Source organism: Rattus norvegicus, chromosome 4 (genome assembly GCF_021556685.1).
Source record: "Rattus norvegicus strain SHRSP/BbbUtx chromosome 4, alternate assembly SHRSP_T2T, whole genome shotgun sequence".
Taxonomy (NCBI): Eukaryota; Metazoa; Chordata; class Mammalia; order Rodentia; family Muridae; genus Rattus; species Rattus norvegicus.
Genome location: NC_141537.1, coordinates 111,396,843 through 111,419,379, shown reverse-complemented (window position 1 = coordinate 111,419,379; position 22,537 = coordinate 111,396,843). Strand labels below are relative to the sequence as shown.

The following is a 22,537-nucleotide window of genomic DNA, read 5'->3' as shown; positions in this document are numbered from 1 at the left end:
CAGCTCATTGTGAATGGTGCCACTCTTGAACAAGTAGACTGGGTTGTATAAGAAATTAGGGAGAACAAGCCCCAAGAAGCAAGTCATTAAGAAGTATTGCTTAATGATCTGCACTTTGATTCCTGACTTGTTTTGATTTCTTGCCTTGTCTCTGAGAGAGACTGTTAACGTGAAGTGCAAGATGAAATAAGCCGTTTTCTCCCCAAGTTGCTTTTAGTCATGGTATTTATCACAGCAATAGAAAAACAGCTAAGAGTGGCTTTGTAGTTTCTAGAGGGATTAAGCAAAAAAACAAATGCATTGGCTACTCCCATGTGGCCGCTCAGTGCAGTACGAACTCTGAGTTTCAACTTTGGTTGAAATCAGACAATCTTGGCAGTCTCTCAATGGATATGATTTGATTGATTGCTTCTTTGTCTAGTGGGCAATGAGACTGGACGGAAGACAAAGTGGTGTGAAGACTGTTCTTGACAGTCACTATGTTTAGCTGAACACCGCTGCCTTGTGTCTCTTTCTGCAGTTGCTGTTTGGATTGCAGATATACTTGAGGAGATCAGAGAAATAGGTTTCTGAGATGCATCTGGTAGGTAGCTACTGGACTTTGATTAGCCCAATTTCTTCCTGCTCCTTAAGTTCAAATAAACCAAGATAAAATAAATAGAAAGAAACTACCTGGGTTTCCATAACTTAGCCTAATGGTTGCACACTGTTCAGTCTTACCTCTGTTATTCATTTTCTTTGTCTTTACTAGTAAGTGCCAAAATGTGTTATGTACCAGTAATGCAGAAAGGAGAACAAGAGACTATCTGGTGAGCCAATGTTCATCAGAACATCTGAATTTCATGGCAGAGGCTGGAAAACATTTTCCGTACACATTTCTGCTCTCATGGATAAAACAATCCTAGATAGTGAGTAAATAGGCAGAAGTGCTCAAGTTTCCACTGAAGGATGTTTGTATTCTTTGTAATATTTCTGTACTACTATCTTTGCTTTTCTAAAAACAATGCTTGATATCAATATTGTTCTTGGTTTCTGGTTTCCATGCCATAGGGGGCAAGTGATGGCCCTCATCTCACTCCATAGCCATAGAATTCGAGCATAGGATAAAAAGAACGTGCCTGTGGGCATAAGTTCTGACAACACTTACAGTGGCTACCATGGAAAAGTACTGACTCTACCTGAATCACTCTGTAACAAACTTTATGCTTTCATCTCATTTAATCCGCAAAGCAACTCTGCATGTGGCATTATTAACTCGATTTTTTTTTAAAGATTTATTTATTTATTATATATAAGTACACTGTAGCTGTCTTCAGACACACCAGAAGGGGGCATCAGATCTCTTTACAGATGGTTGTGAGCCACCATGTGGTTGCCGGGAATTGAACTCATGACCTCTGGAAGAGCAGTCGGGTGCTCTTAACCGCTGAGCCATCTCTCCAGCCCATTAACTCGATCTTTTGAGAACAGGTGGTTACTCAGGAAAGTCTACAATCTTTGCCAGTGTCACAATACAGTGCTGGTAAACCAAAATCCTTGTCTTCAGCTAATTTTCCCATGGAATTAACATGGGAATCTACTGAGAGATGGCTTTGCTTTCTCAGTGGAGAGTTATTTCCTTTATTAGTGACAACACGTGAAAGAGACTAGAGTGATCATGTTCAATGTATTTTTATATTACTTACAATGGGTCTATCATAAAATTTGATGCTATGCATAGTTTAACTATCCATGAAATTGGCTAATAAATTCCAAAAAATTTAGCTCTCCTGGGTCAAGTAACTGACAGGAAGAGAAACCATCACTCTCCACATTCCCCCACATTAGAATTCTTGTACCATTAGCCTATTACTTTGATGCATGAAAAAAACTCATGTAACTCAGGCTGTGACTTATGGATGAAGCAGCAGATATGTCTTATTTCTTTTTCTCTACTTTTTTCTCTTCCTTGTTCATGTGGTATGCATGGGTGTGTGTGCATGGGCAGGGGATTGGTTTTAGGGAATGTGCATTTGTATGTGTGCATGAGAATCCGAAGGGCTGAATTGTTACTGATTAACTCTTTCAATTGTTCTCCAATTTATGTATTGAGTTCTTCTCTCCCACTTGAATCCAAATGTCTCAAATCGGACTAGTCTAGCTAGATAGCATGTTTCAGAAATCCTTTCTCCCTTGTTCTGGGATTGCAGGTGAACCCTGGGCCCAGTTAGGGGTTATATTGCTACTGCTTATCCAAACTCTAATCCTCACACTAACCGACCAACACATTTCCTCAGCCTTATTTCTAAAAATCAAAAATAGTCCCCAGTTATTTAGAAAACATATCTCTTTTCCATTAAAAACATACTGCGGATGGGCTGAAAAATGGTTCAGTGGCTTGTAGAAGAATGGAGTTCAGTAGTAGCACCAGTATCCAGACACTTAAAATTGCCTGTAAATCCAAGTCAGGGGGATCCAATATCCTTATATTGCTTCTGTGAGCACCCCTACATGTGTTACTCACACACACACACACACACACACACACACACACACACACACACACCCCACAGACACCCTAATAAAAGTAAATATTTTAAAACTACATTTGTTGTGTTCTTTTATGTATTATTATAAACTGTGATACCAGTGTGTGCATGAGAAGTTCTTATGATTATTTTAAGTGGCTTTTTTAGTGCACAGCAATGGTGTCAATGGGCAGCAAAGGCTAGGACACTTTTCTTCCACCTTGGTTTTTAACACTTTAAATAAAGAAAGGGAGAAAATACAAATAGCAGTGTCCCCCATGTGTGTTTCATAGTAAGTTTATTTATTATATTAATTAATAAGGAACCTTAAGCAGCAAATTTGTTCATTTATTCTCTTACTGGCCCAGAAAAGGATATTTACCATATTATCCTTCTAGCTGGAGCCACTATCTCCATCGTTTAATTCAGGTTCTGAAGATTACAGTCTGTCACTCATTCACTGTATGTTGCCATTAGATACTTGTGCTCTAATGGTAAGTTTATGATCCTGTGTCATGTCTGCCTTGCAAAGTGTTTGCAAAGAACCACAGCAAGACAGCCATGCACAAATACATACACATTTACATCCTGAATATTATCCAGTGAAATCAACTTTTCTTGTTACAGGTACCACAACATTTTAAAGGCTGGTGTTTTATTAAAATAGGTGTTTTATTTTTAAAGTATTTTTATTCTTGAAATATTTCCAAGCATGTATGAAATGATTTGTTCATATCCATTCACCACTTCATTTCACCAACTCCTTCTTGTACCCCCACCTCATTTCCTTCCTTACTGCTCTTCTTTCTCTCTTTCATGAATAACCACCTGAATTCAGTTAGTGTTGCCAATATGCACAAAGGTGTACCTTTTGGAATAATATCTCATCTATTGAATGCCAAACTTAGTGGTCAAATTAGAGTCTAACAAAGGAAATACACACTATTATCACTTATCCTCCAGATCTTTATATAATATCTTTGATATGAATGGATACCAACTTAGTTATGCGGGTATGACATGATTTACCATAATATATTAGTATAGTGAAATAGGCCTGAGTTTATCATGTCAGCACAAATAAATCAGGGGGAAAATGGATGTAAAGTGTGTAGAATATTTTTCTGTATTTCCTTATATAAGTTTTCAAATAAATTTTCTGAAGCCGCTTTTATACTTAAATTTGATTCAGCTTCACATAGAATACATTGCACAAGTATGCATTGGATCCCATTGGGCTATTTACTTGCTCTGACATTTTAGTTTCAGTGTTTCTGCTGTGGATCATGTCCTGGGTGAGGCAAAGATGAGCAAAGATACTTGAGCTCATCCAAAGACATAATGGGTTAAAATGCTCAATAAGTTTGAGAAATGCGACTCAGTGGGTGAAGTGCTTGTCCCAGGAGCCTGAGGACCTCAATCAATCCCCCATAACCCATTTAAAGCTGAAAGCAGAAGAACACATCTGCAATCCAAGCAACTCTGTAGAGATGAGAGATGGACACAGAAAATCCCTGGAGGTTCAGAGGTCAGCTAGCCTGCATATAAACCATAAACAACCAGACAGCCTGTCTCAAACAAGGTAGAGGATAAGGACCTCCACCAAAGTTTGTTTGCTGACTTCCATCCTGTGATGTCCCTTGGCCTGTGCACAACTGTGTGTTGCACCTGCATGTGTGCACATGCATGAGAGAGAGAGAGAGAGAGAGAGAGAGAGAGAGCGAGAGAGAGAGAGAGAGAGCGAATACAGAGAGTCTGAACTTTATTGGCATATGCAGAAGCCATTATAGGGCTTATGCTATTGGAGTGGGGGAGAGCATGCTTTTAAACTGTTCATGGGTTAATATGGTCATGTGATTAGTTGGTATATTAACAAATGATATGGAGTGGTTAGCAATTTTAGTAGAGTAAGGAAATACCCTCAAATACTCCAAGAAGAGGTGTCCTCCTCAAGCCTCATAATCTGTAGTCTGCTCAGATAATATGAACCAGTTGCCTTCATTGCTGACCTGTCTTCAAAGAATCTCGCATTTCCAGCCTATCCAAAGGACAGGGGTTCCCTATCACACTGGTTAAGGTTTGTCTCATAAATTGAAGTTTAAAACACAGGTGTTTCCTTCCCTCTGTTTTTAAACTTAATGGTGTCATTTGAAAGAAAATCTTTCTCTCTTTATTTTTTTTTGATTGCCTAAGCATATTCATGATAGCCTGCATATTGGTGGTCATTTAAACTGAGGATGTTCTCAATATGTAATCTTTGGATTTTTAGGTCATTGTAATCCACCCAGTTTAGGTTCTGGGAGCCAACCACAGGTCTTTTGCAAGGGAAATATACATTCTTAATGGCCAAGGTCTCCCTCTGGCCCATCATTTTAATGTTATAAAAATTATATATTACTTCAATTGACACTTGATACCCAAGGGGGATCCTTTGCTTCTTTTACCCCCTCAAAAAGCCATCCTATTAAAATTATTTTTAAATGTGCATATAACCTACTGATTTAGTTAAGGTAATCTCAAATTAGTTCTAGTATCTAATGTAGCATAAATGTATATTAGAGAAGTTTCTATACTGTATTATTTAGGAAATAATAGCACTAAAATAAGGTTTGCACTATTTTATGAAGATGAAGTTAATTTTTTTAAACTTCAGTTGAATTCATGTATGTGAAACTCATGGATATGACTGTTTAATAGAAAAATTGGATTATTGGTTATGATAGCTAAACAAGAACAAATAGTCAATTTGGTTTTCAAATTGCAGAGGCCTTTCTTTTTAAGAATTTTTTTGAATAAAAGTGTGTGTGTGTGTTTGTGTGTGTGTTTGTGTGCGTGTGTGTGTTTGTGTGTGTGTGTGTGTGTGTGTGTGTGTGTGTGTTTCTCTGTTGGGGGATAGTCAGATGAATACACTACAGGCCAGATGAGCACCTTGGACATTGAATCCCATGGAGCTGGTTTCAGTGGTGGTTGTAAGGTGTACCATGTAACTGGTGCTGAACTTGAGTCCTCTGCAAGGTCATCATTTGCTCAAAATCCATCTCTCCAGCCTCCTTTATCAACTTTTAATCTTCTTGGCATATAAATACTTATTATCTACTGGAAAGTAAACAGTGAGGTGACTATCCATCTTCCTCCTTGTAGTTTTACGTTCCCTTTAATTTTCCAGGCTCTGATGAACCTGGAAAGATAGAAATCTAAAATACTGAGAGGACAGAAAGTAGGGCTTTCTTGAAACAATTCCACAGGCTTTCCCTTGTCTTGGGAAGGTTTCACTTACTCTGTTTATTAAGTCACTTCTGTATGGCTGTTGCTTCCCTCCTACTGTTGTCAGTATTCCTACTGAGAGTGAACACCCAGTGAGACATTGTCAACACATTAACATCTTACTCTCCTCTTGTTTTGACATTGTGATCCTAATATGCATGAACACCCTCTATCAAATGAGTTCCCAGCTTTACACTTGTCAGCAAGTGGCTAGCTCTTTATGTGTTGTATGCGCATATGCCTCTGGGTTTTTGAAGAAGTCTAGACTTGTTTTCATGGGCCTAATCCAAGGCTGAAGTCATGCCTGGCTTCCCCATCAATCACAAAAGGAACAGCAAGCCTCCTTGAGAAAAGTTTTCAGGTTCCTGTTTTCAAACTGAGTTGTGGTGCTCACTCACTATGTTCTCTGGCCAAAGTGGATGCTATCATGTATGTTCTAATGGTCCTGGCTGGGACGACCCAGCCTCCATTTTAAGCCTGGCCCATGGGGTATTACTACCTTTGTTTGGTCTTGTGAAACCCAACCAGGGAGTAGATCTTAGTGGAAAGACCACAGAAATAGAACCTTAAAGTTTGTGTTGTGGCTGAATGTTGTGCCCATCCTTTTGAAGTCTGTTTGCTCCTTTATTTTAGTTTACTGTTTTTCTAGAACCCTTCCTTACAGGGCAGTTAAAGTGGGGTCGGCTCTCATTTTTTATCTACCAATTCACTGTATTGAATTATTTCCCCTTCTCACATTCATGCCTTTGTATCTTTCCATTAAAATATCTATTACCCATGGATTTAGCATGGCCCTTCCATGATGCCTGCAATCTGTATGTCCATGAAGAAGTATGTCCACTGGAAATAGTGCATGAGGTTGCTGAGGAAGTACATATAAACCCAGTTACCTCTCACATCTGCTGTAGGCTAGTGGACCGATTGGTCTGACCTTCCTTAGTATAGGAGTACATTGGTTTACACATTGTCATACAAGACTATCCCCCAAGTCAAGCTGGCATTAACATTATCAGATAAGGAATGTGGTTTGCAAAAGATCATCACCACTGGACTTGTTGGCTGTTGAAGTTCTTTTACTGAAGGAGATGCAAAAGGGGTGGGGGGTTCATTGGAACTCAGCCCATATCTAGCAACTTCCCTCAACCTGTTATAAGCAGTTCTATCCTAATTACATGAGCTTCATGGGTATGGCTTGAGTGTATAAGCAAGAAAGACTAAAGAAAGGGGCCCTGTCAATGTGGCCATGGAGGTTTAAGCATCCATGCTGGCTCAGAATTTCTAGTGTCACAATTTTAAGGTCATCTACAGTCTTTCATAAATCCCCTTTCCCATTGCTATATAAGTATGCCTCATGAACTCACTGGTGCCTCACAGTAAATTTTGATGTTGGAATCATGCCTCAGCTTGTTTTTAGGACCTTAGGAGGATGTGTAGACAGACAGTGTTTGGATTTCTACCAGAAAAAGAATTTTAATGACATATGCATTGACTATATAATAGTTGGCTAGTAGTTGTTAGGGTAACAAAAGTAATTTTTTTGTAGTTGTTTACTTTTAAAGAACAACTTTTTGTTTTTGAATCTAGGTACCTCTATCTTTTTCGATAAGAAGTGTGTGTGTGTGTGTGTGTGTGTGTGTGTGTGTAGTGTGTGTGTGTATATAGTGTGTGTGTGCATGTGTGTGTGTGCGTGTGTGTGCGTGTGTGTGTGCGTGTGTGTGTAGTGTGTGTGTATATAGTGTGTGTGTGCATGTGTGTGTGTGCGTGTGTGTGCGTGTGTGTGTGTGCGTGTGTGTGTGTGTGTGTGTGTGTATAGCTTTGGATATACATTTATATCTCCCTGTACAGTAGTAATGGTGGTAGATTGATTGACTGCTTAATGTATAAAACATTGTTTAGAACAAGAAGAAAGTATAGGACTTTAGAATCCATATTAAGCTTTGGTTTTTAATTGTGAGTTTAGATTTTTTTCTCAGCTATAAAAAACTAGTCAGTTTTAAATAGTCTAATTAGGCAATCAGTTGTGTTGCTTATCTGCATCCACAAAGAGCTCAAAGGAAACCGGAAGTGACTACATGTTGCCTAATTAGTCCAATTAAACACCTGCCTAAGATTTCCTAGCTTAGCAAGCTCCCCACTCTTGAAATCACTAGCACACGGCTAAAAATATAACTTCCAAATGAAAGTATTTTATTTGAAAAGTTTGGGAAAGTATTTGAATTCTCTATGGAAAAACATAAAAAAATGTGAACTGTGAACTTTTTCCCCCATCTTTTTAAGAGAAATAAGACTTTGTTTTCATGATTCTCAAGGTAAGCTGTCTGAGCTGGTCACTTTGAGGGGATTATTCAAAGACAACAAACTCCATACCCTCATCTGAGTCCTCCAATTCTTCCTTGGCCTCATCTTTGCCTGGGGGTGTAGTAGTGGCAGGAACAACATTAATGGTCACAGGCACAGACAGCAGCCAGGAATTCAGATGTATTAGTCAAGAAGGCCTTGACCTTTTCTGCAAGGTGGGAGGTGTTCCCAGTCTCCACAAAGCCAGGACCCACCTGTATCCATTGATGACAGAAAGTGGCACTGAAGCAACAATCAGATAATCAATCTCCAGACACATATGGAAAACATCGTAACACTCCAGAAAGCAAGCAATTGTAGATTCTGGGTGATTATTTTTATTTTATATCTGAGAAGAAAGAAAGGGAGAAAGAAAGAGGGGAAGAAAGGGAGTGAAAGAAAGAAAGAAAGAAAGAAAGAAAGAAAGAAAGAAAGGAAGGAAGGAAGGAAGGAAGGAAGGAAGGAAGAAAGAAAGAAAGAAAGAAAGAAAGAAAGAAAGAAGCATCAAGAGTTTGACTGAGCAAACAGCACATGAATGGCTAGTTGACACCCATATTCAAATATTGCTGTCCATGACCTGATATGTCAGGACACTGCCCCATATGATTAGTGATTATATGTTCATTATTATAATTGATGCCACTTTCATTGAAGAGTTGAAGTGTCTCGGGTAAACAGTTATATTTAAAATTCAAAGCCTCCCTGTGAATTCAGTGCCATTATCATTTCAAAACAGAACCATGAATACCAGATTCAGTCCTTTCCTGTCCACAAAGAAGTGGCAAGCTTCAGAAGCTGGAAAGGTGGCCGAGGACCTAAGTGAGATTCTCCACTCTCATAAATACTCATGTATGCTGGCTAGATTTCATAGTGCTCAAAGATGCCATGCAGGCTACAGGTGGGGAAACATTGTACGTTATTTACCCAGTAGTGGACCATGGATGTAGAATACTGATCTGTCAGGAAAGATAAGTGCACAGGTGTAACAGTAGCAAGACTCTTTAGGAGCTAATCAACTGTTTACTGATTGGATTTGAGGCATGTTCCAAAGAAGAGAAATCATGCCTAGTGCTATAAATTTGGTCCAAAGCCAGGGCTGGGCAGGACTAGGCCTTGGATGGGACACTGACTACTGCTGCTTGTGAAACATACATGCTGTTAAGTCACCTTTTAAATATTTATGTTTTTACCTGTTGGTTAGCACTGCTCTGACCTTGGTGGGAAAAGTATCTGCTTTCAGGAATGGATGCAAAGATACAGAGTGCTGAGAATAAGTGACTGCTGAGTGCTCAGCTGTGAATGAGGCATCTATAGAAAATCACCCTGCTAGGCTCAGGGAACACCACAGGAGTGGAGCTGGGGAGAATTTGAGAGCTCAGGTGGAAAAGAGTGCTGTGAATGCTGTCTCCTAGACAAGCAAGGCTGTTGCACTCATGTGCACTAACAGTTACTTAAACAGAATTGCACAAGATGTGGACAGCAATTCCAGCTGTTCGGTAATCTGGAAGTGTGTGGGTACGGGAGCTCTCAGGTTGGCCAGATTCATGCAGGCAACTCTTACTAACTCAGAGATTTAAAAGGAAATAGGATGGGGATGTTGGAGGGATTCTTATTCAGAGGATCTGGGAAAGTGGGAGTGAGGATATGGGGGTAGATGTGAACAAGATACAATGTATATAGGTGTAAAATTGCTAAACAATGATAGATGATAGATGATAGATAGATAGATAGATAGATAGATAGATAGATAGATAGATAGATAGATCCAAGCATGTTGGTGTGTGGCTGTTATCTCAGAGCTGAGGAGGTAGAGACAGGAGGAGCCCCAGAACTTTTTATCAGTCAGTCGAGCTGAAAGAATGTGTCTATGTTCTATGAGAAACCAGTCTCAAAAATAAATAAATAAGCAAACAAACATCAAACAGGATATACCCACTCATGCAAATGAACACATTATACATGTTTCACATATAGAGACATACATACAGACACATACATGTGTACACACATACATGCAAGCACACAGCCATATACATTCACTTGAACACACAGACACACAGACACACACACACACTCACACACACACACGCAGTCTTCACACTTTTCATTTTTTCCCAACTCGCACTGCTCCCAATTACTGTCATTTCATCCACCAGTGAATACTTCTGTCCTGTTCACCCGAGACTCATTCTACAATTTCCATGCACTAATAGTTTTAAAGAGAAATTATATCCTTAGTTAGAAAATTAGCTGCCTCCCTTTTTTTCTGAATTGTCCAAATAAAGGTGCAGAAGACCAATCTTGACAGGTATAATTCCATCCTGCTCAGCTCGCCCTTCTTTCATCAACAATTCCCCAGAAGCCTCAGAGAAGCAGTGCTGAAGGATCTCGGCTGCACACCGAGGCAGCGTGTTCAAGTGGAGTGCAAGCATTCTGTCTGTGAAGATGATCGGCAGCAAATGTCAACCTGGTCTTTTCTCATGCTCTTGGCATTTCACCAGCAGTTTGTCATTTAATGGGAGAACAATAATGTACACATACATATCAAATCGAGAAAATGTCAGCAGTTTATGTAATTATCTCTCTGACAAAGGAAGAACTCTTTTAAAATGGGATATGTCGTGCATACTCTGAGACACATCAGTTATCTAGCCTTAAGAACTATTGATTTTCATTTCAGGATCTTATATAATATGTCAAACAAAACAACCCTATACTCACCATTGTTTAAGGTGATAAACTCTAAGTCAAATAAATTAAAACTTCAATTATTATGATTTGAAAGGCCCTCCAGCTTCTACTGTGAATTTTTAAAAAAGACTTTCTTTGCTTTTGTTCTTTGGCAGTTCTATTCATGTATAAATTTTCTTCTGATTACTGCTCCCTCCCCTCTCTTTATCGCCCCCCCCCCGCCACTTAGGCCCTTCCTCCCTCCATAGTTTTCTTTCTGTCATTAACTTCTTGTTTGAAAGTCACTGAGTTTTGCCAGGGTTACCTACCTACTTCCCTGTGGGTTTAGAAGTGTATATTGGGGCCTTGTGACTGCCCCAAAGGATGCAAAGCTGAAAACAATGACTGCCCTCCCCACTGTAGCCTGTAGTTGAGATCCAGTGGACCCTTTCCCGGTCTGCGGTGGGCTCGTTCAATCTTTCGTATATTTCTTGTATATATAGACACAGATGCTGGAAGCCCATGGCAGCATTGTCTGTGTGAGGCTCATAAGGCAGCATTTCACACCCTTGCTCCCCTTCTTCTGATCTTAAATTCTTTCCACTCTGTGTCCTTAATGATCCCTGAGCCTTAGAGCAGTTGGCATAAATATCTTCTAAATGAAATTATATATTAGTTGATTCAGGGACTTAATCTAGAAATACTCAATCACAGACACATGCACGTAATGGTCTGGGAATAACTGGAGAGTGTTCAGTATTTGGAATCCATTAAGAAAAGGGCAAAGGGTCATTATTAATCATCATATATGATATGATTGATCCTATCTATTGATTTAGCTATCCATTTTTTGCAAGAAACTTTCAGAGTGTGCTGATAGGGAAGTATGAGTTTTTGTTGTAGTTCGTACTAGGTGTTGTATCGTCCTGTCTGCCTATGGCTTGCAAGTACTAGACACTATATCTGAGAACAGTGCTGTTGCCTCCATGCCAAGAAACACTAATTGATTGCACATGTGTGCATATATTCATTTATCTTTAATTTATGCTATTATTAAGGAACTTATTAATATAAAAATTATAGTCATTGAAATCTCTAAAAGGTGACCTTGAAGTTAAGCTTTTCTGTATATCCTAGTTATCAAAATTTTATGAAAATATGTTTAAAATATAAGTCAAATAACACAGCTGTAAAATAAACGCCCTGACACACATAGAGAAAATTATATGCAAAGGTTTCTATAAAAGGATGTGTGTGAGGATGGGAGAACAGGCACACACAGAGCTTGGTGTTCTCATTGAAGTGAGAAAATGTGCACATTACTTTTATCTGAGGACATGATGCTTTTGCTTACTTTCATTCATGTATATGGAGCAGTTGTCCACAGAAGCCAGATGAACAGGTTATTTCCTCTGACACTGTAGTCACAACCAGCTGAGAGCAACCCTGTGTAGATGGTAGGAATCAAACTAGGGTCCTCTAGGAGATCAGCTAGTTTTCTGAAGCACTGAGCCATTTCTCCAGCCTGTGTCAAAATGATATTTATGTTTCTACTGCTCTGCCAAACATATATTTTCCATAATATGCTTAAGATATTGAATTATAGTATTATTATTAACTCAAGATAAGCATGACATAGCACATTGGAAATAGGTCTGTTTCACTAATCACTACATGGTTTCTTTGTTTGGGAGTTTGCTGGTTTTGGAAGTTGCCCCTACTTGATGAATATAATAGGCATGAATGCTGACTTCCAAAGTAGGACAGTGGAGAGAGCCAGTAAGAAAGGAAGCCCTTCACCCACATGGCTACCATGGCTTCGGCGACGATTTAGGCCTGCTCCTTGTATTACCCTCTCTGGGAGCCTTGAGCTTTCTCATCAGCTTTTGATGACACGTTTGATACATTCCTCAATAACTTCTTTTCTAATTCTTTAAGTTTACTTTGATCTATACTGAAATTAGTGTTTAGTGCTCTGATGCACAGCAGGTCTAAGAGGCAAGAAAGTTTCTGAGCAATCCCCCAACTCCTTTCTGACACATGTTTTTGCTTAGTTATGGAGTTTGGTTTGTCATTTTAGTTCAAAGGAAACGGATAATTTGAAAGTCTTTTCCACAGAAAATTTTGGGTTTATTGAAAATATTACTTATATAGATAATGCTTCTTTTATTAATTTAGCTCTTTGATACTTTTATGTATGTTACATAATCCATTTATTCTCTCCACTCATCCTCTTTTATCTCCCTTCCATGCCTACCACCTCCCACACCCATCTTCCCTAACTGATCCTTTTCTAAATTCATGACATTTCATTTTGTTATGTGACCCATTTGGTTTAGTTAGAGTAATCTGCACTCACAGCTAAAGACAAGGACTCGTCCACAGGAAATAGTTCAACCCTGGGAAGCCAGGCCACGTGACTTCCTTCTTCATCCCTGTCTGGCTGTTACTGGGCTCATTCTGGGGCAGGCCCAGTGTAATAATCTGTAGTATTTGAAAGTTCATGATTATAATAGCTATATCGTTAGGAAGATGTCATTCTCCTCTCTTCTAGCTTTTATAGCCTTCTTTAGAGTGATCAGAGTAGCCAATGCATGATTGGCAGCACTGCCAAGTGTCTAGTAAGTGGCAAATCTGACTTTTGAGGCACATCGGGATTGGTAGTACTAAGAAAGATATTCTGATATTAGGAGATTCTGCAGTATTTTCTGGTATAATCTTTTTGTCTCAAACTGATAAAGTAGAAAAAACTAGTTGTCCAGTGGATTTGTTCCATCTCACTCAAGTATAAAAACAATTATTCAGATAAAGTTTATGTAGTTAGAAGAAATCACAATCATTTCACAGGAAAGAGTAAAATGTTTTAAGTTGTTGAGGAATTTTTATTTTTAATGTGGGTATTTCCACTTTATCCATGTGCGTTGATACATACCTGTAACCCCATCACTTAATGCGAGGGGATGGCAAGAGGGTCAGGAGTTTGAGACTATGTTCAGATACATAGAGAGCTTAAGGCCAGCCTGCACTCTAGGAGACAGGATCGCGAAACAAACAAATAATAATAAAAACACAGAAAGATAATAAGCATGTTAAACTATATAACTTTAAACTATTCTAGCTGGCCAACTTTATAGATTCAGTTAACAATACTGTTGCTAATGTCACCATTTACAAAATACTTAAAGAATCTTCTTTTGTAATGAGTATATAAATCAAAACACTTTAAAGAAAGATGATTCGGTGAGACTCATGGATTGGCAGTTTCTGTCTGTGATCAGTTGCTGCTAGTGCTATGTTGCATGGATTAGAGCGTGTCTGGTTGAGTAGAGTCATGTGCAGGAGAGACTAATGAAGGGTGAGGAATATTATTGACCCACGCCATGACACCCCTAAAAACTTGATGACATCACACCAGGTACTACCTATAAATCCATCCTGGACATCAGGCCTGCAAACTATGAATGGTTGAGACACACTTAAAGGAAAATGATAGCAGACATCAACTGGCTTTTTGTTTTTTCTAAAACTTTTTTTTTTAATTTTGGTATTATATGTGTTTTTTTTTCTGAATGTTTGTAACTGTATTAGTCTGGGCTGCGGAAGATGATACCTCAAAAACACATAATAATGATGAAAACACTAAAATATAATAAACTTGCAGTGTGTGCTGTGAGTGTAGAAACAGAAGAGGATACTGGATTCTCCAGAACTGGCATTGTATACAGTTGTACCTGGGAACCGAAGTCAGGCCCTAGCAAGGACAGTAGACTTGTAACTGCTCAGCCATCTCTCAAAACAAACAAACAAAAATCAATTATTTCTGTGTATCAATGCTTTCTTATGGAGCCAAGTGGGTCTAAGAACTGAACTGCATGACCAGCAGTCACTCAAACTGATCTGGAAATTCTGTAATTGACATTTCTTACATTCAGTAATGAGATCTTTGGCTGGAGAAAGCGGCTGACTTGAATGCCTTCAGATTTGTGACTAGTGTCTTTATGCTGTAGTTGTGAAAATGCATCCTGCTCTTTGAAACACCGCTTGATAGCAATGAAGTTATACCTGGGTCATTGAAATATAATACAATTGGTTTTCTTTTACTGTATGTGAACAGTCTTGACCAAGTGGAATAAAGAAAATACTACCAATAAACCTAAAGCATTAATCTACCCAGTATTAAAATATAAATATTGAAATAGTAACCTAAAACATGAAAATAAAGAAAATGCATTATACACTAGCTATGTACATACACATGTATATGTAAAGTACATATTATAAAATAAGCAGATGCTTTGTATCTGCATCTATTTGCATATATTGAATGTGATATATTAATTATCTACCAGCCATCCATTTCTTTATTTTTAACATTATATAACTGTACACTATGCATAGATATTTAATAAGAATGATTGAGAAATTTCAAGATGTTATTTACTGACAACAGATAATACATAAATACAATTAATATTAGCTACAGTGTCAGGTTACTCATTAAAATCTCTCATGCACAGCAATTTGGAAATTTTCTTCTTTTTGGAAAATGTCCACGTTTTTATTCTCACCCACGGTTTGTACTCCCCCAACGACAAACTTAAGACCTGAGTTTCCTTTTACCTTTGGCAGTTTTTTTTTTACTAGCTGATGTTCAAGATTGTTAGAAAAATGACTGCAATAGTACAAGTGGAGGACCCCACACTTTCCACTGTCTACTGTCTTTAATTAACCACATCAGCTCCTGGTGAGACTGACAAACTCCCATATTCAGTTAGACTGGCTGGTTCAAGGCCCAGTAACTCCTCTATCTCCTCTCTGGTATTTCTGTTACTGGTGCTTGCCTTGGTGGCCTGCCTTTGTGTAGAATCTGGGGATGAAGCTCGGGTCCTCAGGTTGTTCTCTAAGCAGTCTACAGACACTTCTCTCTCCTCAGGCCTGTGATGAGTTTTAGGAGAAGGCAAGCTTGGCTTAATTGAGTCCTTCAATTAGAGCTCATTGGAAAATATTTTGTACTTAACTCTGGTGTCAGATTTCTTTCTAGTCTTCCTTTGAACAGTCTGGATTTGTTTTACTTTAAAGTTAGTAAATGCAAAACAGTGAATCATGAATAGAGTGGAATCTTTCCTTAATTATTTTAGGGACTTTCTAGACAGCATGGATTTCCTGTCTTGGGTGCTGATGACTAAACAACGTAAGGCTTTTTAAAAGACAAATGCCTTCCTACTCACTTTGCATTCCTGGTTCAAAACATTTGCTGCATTGCTGAAAAAAGACATTGCTGCCTTAGGGCACAGAAGGACACTGATCAGCACTAACTGTGTATGGCACAGTCATGCAGATTAGAATTGATCTGAATGAACAGTGCTGCCTAGAGGTGATATTATGGTTCCATTACAGCTCAGTGTGGTTACTGGAGTTTGTAAAGCTTTTTGCAAAAAAAAAAAAAAAAAAAAAAAGAAAAGAAAAAGGAAAACAAGAGACAAAAAAAAACCCAACAAAAAAAAAAAAAACCCGTGTTCCCATGTGTTTGGAAATGAACACAATTGCCATCCTGGTGCAGTTTTTACACTTAGTCTGATGGTCTGCAGGGGTCTGTAGCATGGGAGAAACAGACTAACATGTATGGTTTATAGACTTTCAGTATTTTTCAAGTCAGTACAAAACTAAAACATGTTTATAACAAAGTTAGTAGCCACAAGATAAATTTGAACCTGTTTTAAACAAGTACCAATATTTTAGCAGTAACATTATAGAAATTCCCTGGTGTCATGAGAAGACCCTGCTCAGTGTCCACACTGAGATCCCTACCCCGCTTTGTGGTGGCATTGTTATGTTGATAAGAGAGACACATATGAAGTCAGTAAGCTCATCTCAAAATGTACTTTACAAAAAACATCATGAGAAAAACCATTTTTGGGGGTTGGGGATTTAGCACAGTGCTTGCCTAGCAAGTGCAAGGCCCTGGGTTCGGTCCTCAGCTCCGAAACAAACAAACAAACAAACAAACAAAAAACCCAAAAAAAACAAAAAAATTCTGTATGCCATGAATAAACACTAATAAAACACTAGAAATTTTCTATATAGCATAAAGAAATTGTTAATATTTGAGGACATGGAAAAGCCAGGTTTGTCTTACTGTTTTTCCTAGGTTTAATGTACTCTTGAGACTCATCTTACGCTGTCTAAAAATCCCCGGAGATCTCTTTTGTACCAGCGGTCAGACTTTGACTCCATATCTCTTGTTGTGGTTCTGCATTCTTCTATTTTTAGCCTCAGAGCATGCACAACAGATACTGCAATAGCTCCATGTTACCACTTTCCTAGCAGAATACACCCCTGCTGCTCTGACCCCTAGACTCATGCAATTCACTGTAATGATGCAGACTGCAAGTGTTGGAACATCTCAGAGCTCCTTCTGGGATAGGAGTTAAGAGTATCTTTAGGGATCCTAGTGATTTTATTTTCTTCTTTAACACTTTTTTTTTTTGGTTCTTTTTTTCGGAGCTGGGGACCGAACCCAGGGCCTTGCGCTTCCTAGGCAAGCGCTCTACCACTGAGCTAAATCCCCAACCCCCTTCTTTAACACTTTTTAAATTCTTGTTCCTTAGTAATTCTTTGGAATGTTTGCTTGCTTTCTGTAAGTGAGGAATTACTTTCTTTTCTTCTTTGCCCATAGGTCTCAGTTATAAGACCTTTGAAATGTTTTTGTTTTTCCTGTACTCTGTTGACTAACTTGAGACCCTGAGTGGATCCTTGTTATAGTTACAGCAAAACACCTGACAGCACAACTTAGGCTAAGAGGTCTTTAATCTGGTTCACAGTTTCAGGAACGTCTTATGGATTTACTCTGTATATTTAGAATGTGCTACGTACAGTCTAATCTGGGAAAAATTGTATCCGTAATAACATTACTCGATTATCCAGGAGTGTGGTAGATAATCAATTATTCAGGTTGTCTTATATGTTCTGTATTAGTCCTATCATTTTCTTCATGCAGTACTAGAAATATTTTATTGGAAATATCTCTGATAACATGGACTTGAGGTTGTGGAGCCTTGAGAGTATCACATGCATTAGTTACTCATTTCATAACTTAAATGTTACTACTATTTTCTTAGATTTTTTTTAAAAATTAATTTTTGATCAGTTATCTAAAATCAACCTCCTTTTTTTCTTGGAGACATTGAAATTCTTTTTTATTTTTTGTTTTACATTTTTTGAGAATCTTTTTAAGTTTCACGTATGTTTACTATATTAAAACCTTTTCCAGCCCCTTTTGTGTCCCTCAGATTTTTCTTTAATCATTAGTTTTAAACACACACACACACACACACACACACACACACACACACACACACACACACACCTTTAACTTTCTGAATTGATTTAGTGTTGCTCATGTGTATTTATTTTCAGTACTGATGACTTAGTATTGGATAACCAATTAGGAGCCTAGGCTTGGGAAGACTGATTCTCTCTCAGCTTGTAGCTCACTAATTGCTTGTAGGTCTTGATCTGAGCTCTACTTATAGGAATTGTGTTGCAGATATAGCAGTTGCAGCTGAGCAGTCGATAATACTGTGTGTTTTAACTAGTTACTTTCTTTAATGGTCTGTGGCTGTTGCAAAAATCTTACTTTATGAGAAGTGAGAGCTATACTTGTTTCTGGATATTAACAATGCATTTAGAGATTGTATTGGTTTGGAAATGCAGCGGTAGAGATTCTGCTCTAGTTCATGGCTTCATCAGTCACACCTAGTTGGGTAAGTCTACAGTACCAACGTGAACCTATTGAGCGGGAAGACGGCAGTGCCACTATTGTACTAATGCCGCTCTGGTCATTGTAGTGGTTCATAGGCATTGCAGTAGGGTAGATCTCTTGATTATTTTTCTTCCTTATCAATTTGTATGGTGTCTTCTGGTAGTCAGTGAGGAGGCTTACTAGTCAGCCCCAGCTTCATTCCTCTGAAGTGTGTGAAGTACCTTCTGCAATAGGGACATACTTTCAAATGAAAGAGATGATTTATTAAATTTTTCTGCTAGTTTATATCACTTCTTTATGTGGTTTACCTAATTTATTAATTTTGCCCTTCAAAAAAAAAGAAAGAAAAGCAACAATAGATAACTAAAAGTCTGGGAAGTTGTTATTTTTTTGTTATTAACTGATGAAGACATGTATGCTTTTATTCATACATATGACTTTCTATCTTATCTCTTGATTCACTTTCTTCCCAACTGCAGTGGGTAAATATGGGCTTTTACAAAGAGGAAGTTAAACTCCTTTGCTTAGAAATAATCACATTTTTCTTAGCAGCTCCCAGATCATGTATTTTTGTCCATACAAACAAATATTCTACCATTATGATACTTGATAAAATCTAGAATCTTCAGGGAATATTGTCTCAATTGTGGATAATTTAAATTATGTTGTCTTCTGGGCATATCTTCAGAATTGGGGTATCTTGATTCCAGGGAAGATCCATTCAGTGCTGGCTGCACCAAACCTTACCAGGTGATCCTGGGTTGTGGAGAAAGAGCTGGGTGCTAACACAGAAGCATTAGTTCACTGCTCTCTTTACAGGATTATGACGGCAGTATACACTAGCTGCTTCTATTACAAGCAGTCCTTATTTCTCTGAAACTATGTCTTGTGACCTGGACTTCTTCATTAAGGTGTTTTTGTGAGAGAATTTTATGAAAGCGTCCTGAAAGGAAACTAAGACAGCCTTGCCATTATGAGCATCATCTAAATTATGCCTAATATAGTGATGCACTGAAATAACAGAAGAGTTGACGTTTGTTTGCCTTTATAAAAGATGAAAATGACACTGTAATGTAGACATCCAGCCATTTTCATGGCTTTGCGATCAGCTCCAAGTTGGTATAAAAAACAAAAACTGTCAGACTACCTAAAATTAATATTTCCTTCCCTATTCTATTCCTTTCTAATTTGATAAGTATAATAACATAGATCACAAATCTTCATTGAGATACAGATATGATGTGGATGCATAGCCACTAAATGAAAAGAGCTAATATTTAACTCTGGTGGGAGGTGCACAGCCCATGTGGCTTTTCACATGGTGGTTGTGGCTTGTGGGGGTTGTGTGGGGGTTGTTCCTAGGTTGGTAACCGGGACTGTTGGAATGTTTTATCTTCCGCATGAGTACCAATGTGTTGTATTGACTATGTCCTCGTTACAGAAAACACTTCTGCACCTCAGAAAAGCAGGCCCTGTGATAAGTACTCCTTTCCTCTGAAGATTGCTCTACTTGTCTAATTAAGCAAAAGAGATATGAAAGACAGCTCCCCACACTCTATTGACCACTGCTGAAATGTTGGTCCTAACCATACTGACCATCACAGTACATGTTGATTTAAATCCTTGTTTCCTTTGGTTTTACCAATGGCTGTAAAAAGGCCTGAAAATTAATCATGGCATTGACTATTGTCTCTGCTTGTTCTACTATGTGGAGTAGAGTTCAGTACTGTACCATTTGATAGAACTTTTCTTTGGATTGACTTTCTTAATAACTTAAAGCCCTTATATGGTTTCAACATGATGCAGGTGAATGTAAACTGATCACAAAATTCTTTCTCTCAGGGAGGTGATAAAATCCTTGTTCAACCACAAACAAGAAAAGCAACAGTTATTGGTATATTATAGAACATGTGAATGTATTCCCCACCCCCCAGATTTCTCACTGGTAAATTAAAGATCTGGTATCTATAACAGTTAACAAATCACTTGAAGGATATTAAAAGCTTTATTAGCAAATTATGTAGTTCTCTATATAGAGTGGTAAAAAAAATGAACCAGATATATGCTCAGGTTATATTATTTAGGAAGGAGTTAGGACTGTATCTATGGCTTAACAGCTAAGGCCACTTGTCCTTGCACAGGCTCTATGTTCAGTTTTCCATCACTCATGAGTGCCTGTAACCACAACTCTAGAGTGTTTGACACCCTTTCCTGCCCTTAATGGATGATTAGAGGTTACGAGGCAGCAGCACATCTCTAGAAAGTCTTATGGAGAGGTTTTATAGTTTTTCTTTTGTGTTTCAGGTGACAACGCTTGTCAACACAAGCAACAAAGGTCCGTCTGGTAAAAAGAAAGGGAGGTCAAAGAAAGCCCATGTGCTGGCAGCATCTGTAGAACAAGCTACTCAGAATTTCCTTGAAAAGGGTGAGCAGATCGCTAAGGAGAGCCAGGACCTCAAAGAAGAGTTGGTGGCTGCTGTAGAGGATGTGCGGAAGCAAGGTAGGTAGAGTAACACTGTCCTGATGCTCTGGGTTGCTGTGTCAACAGGACATTGCTCTTCAGAATCAAAGGAATAGTTTGTCTCCTTTGCTCTCTGCACTGTTTTCAGTATTTGCTGGGGTTATTTGCACAAGTATCTTGCTGGTGAAGTGTGGGCATAGCTTCAAACATCCCACTCTTGCTGTTACTGAGCAATCTTCCTGTTGCTTCCTCTTGCTAGATGGAAACAAATTCTCCGGTCAAACTCATGCCTAGGGATGGATTTGGAAGATTCTGTCCTTATAAAATGACTGAGTACCCAGGATTTTAAGGTGGATGGGGAAAAGGATATAAAACCTTGAACAGCAAATGTCACCATGATTCTCGAATAATCTTTTCTGTTCACAGCTTTTCTCACACATCTAGCTTGTTAGTATACTGTGTATTTGGCATTTTGAAAACTTTTATTTTCAATAAAATATATGTAACGTAAAAATAATATCTGAACTGTTTTATAAGGATCATTTACAGTTAGTGTTGGTAAGTCTGTGCACACCTTTGAGAAACTTATCACTAGACATTTTCTTCCTATTAAAATAAATCTATACTTATTCAACTATCCATACACCCTTCCCAAAAGTCTCTGTATCACTTTTAATCTTTGACAACTATTCATATTTTCCTGAAGTGGGATCCTGCATTATGTCTTTTTCTGTGTATTTCTGGGATATTTCATTAAGTACAATGTCTTCAATGACTATATACATTGTAATAAACATTATTTTAGTTTTATGACTAAATAACAGACATATATATGCATATATGCATACATACATACATGCATACATATATACATACATATCCACAGACTTTTGGATGGATTTCACTATTTGTTCTTATGAACAAAATTACTATGATAGTATGCAAAATTAAATAAATATACTTACATATGATGGTTAGCTTTTATTATCAATTTGAAAAACTTAAAATCACCTGGGAAAAGAGACTTGGTGAGAAATTGCATACATTTGGTACTCTGTAGTGGATTGTCTTAAATAAGTTAATGAATATGAAAAGGCTAAGACTTCAGGAGCACCACCATTCCTTAGGCAAAGTGTCCTGAACTGTATCATAATGGAAATGAAAGCATAGATCAACCGATTTTTCTGAACATTGATTTGTAATGCCTAAGGAATATTTCGTTAAATAATTGTCAAATGAATCTATGGTATATTTATACTCTTTTTTCAATCTTACTGTCTTTTGCAGTTCATAGATGAATGTTTAGTATCTTAAAAGCCTTTTTTTTTTTTTTGGTTCTTTTTTTCGGAGCTGGGGACCGAACCCAGGGCCTTGCGCTTCCTAGGCAAGCGCTCTACCACTGAGCTAAATCCCCAACCCCACCTTTCTTTATTCTATGTCATCACACTTATTATTTTCATTTCTTGGTGTATGATCGACAAATCTAGGTACTTAGTTTTGCATGTGTGTGAACATACAAACACTTACTGTCTGTGT

The 22,537-nt window shown here is 38.1% G+C and overlaps 1 protein-coding gene across 6 annotated transcripts in view; it reads left to right on the top strand.

The window, feature by feature from the left end:
* The window catches only part of Ctnna2 (catenin alpha 2), a 1,149,154-nt gene that overhangs the window by 207,092 nt on the left and 919,525 nt on the right, over positions 1-22,537 (top strand). For all 6 annotated transcript variants that reach the window (XM_087656637.1, XM_087656638.1, XM_087656636.1 and 3 more), the window contains one exon: positions 20,845-21,040. In XM_087656637.1, coding sequence (XP_087512763.1) covers positions 20,845-21,040 — 196 coding nt within the window. The remainder of the gene's footprint in view (positions 1-20,844; positions 21,041-22,537) is intronic.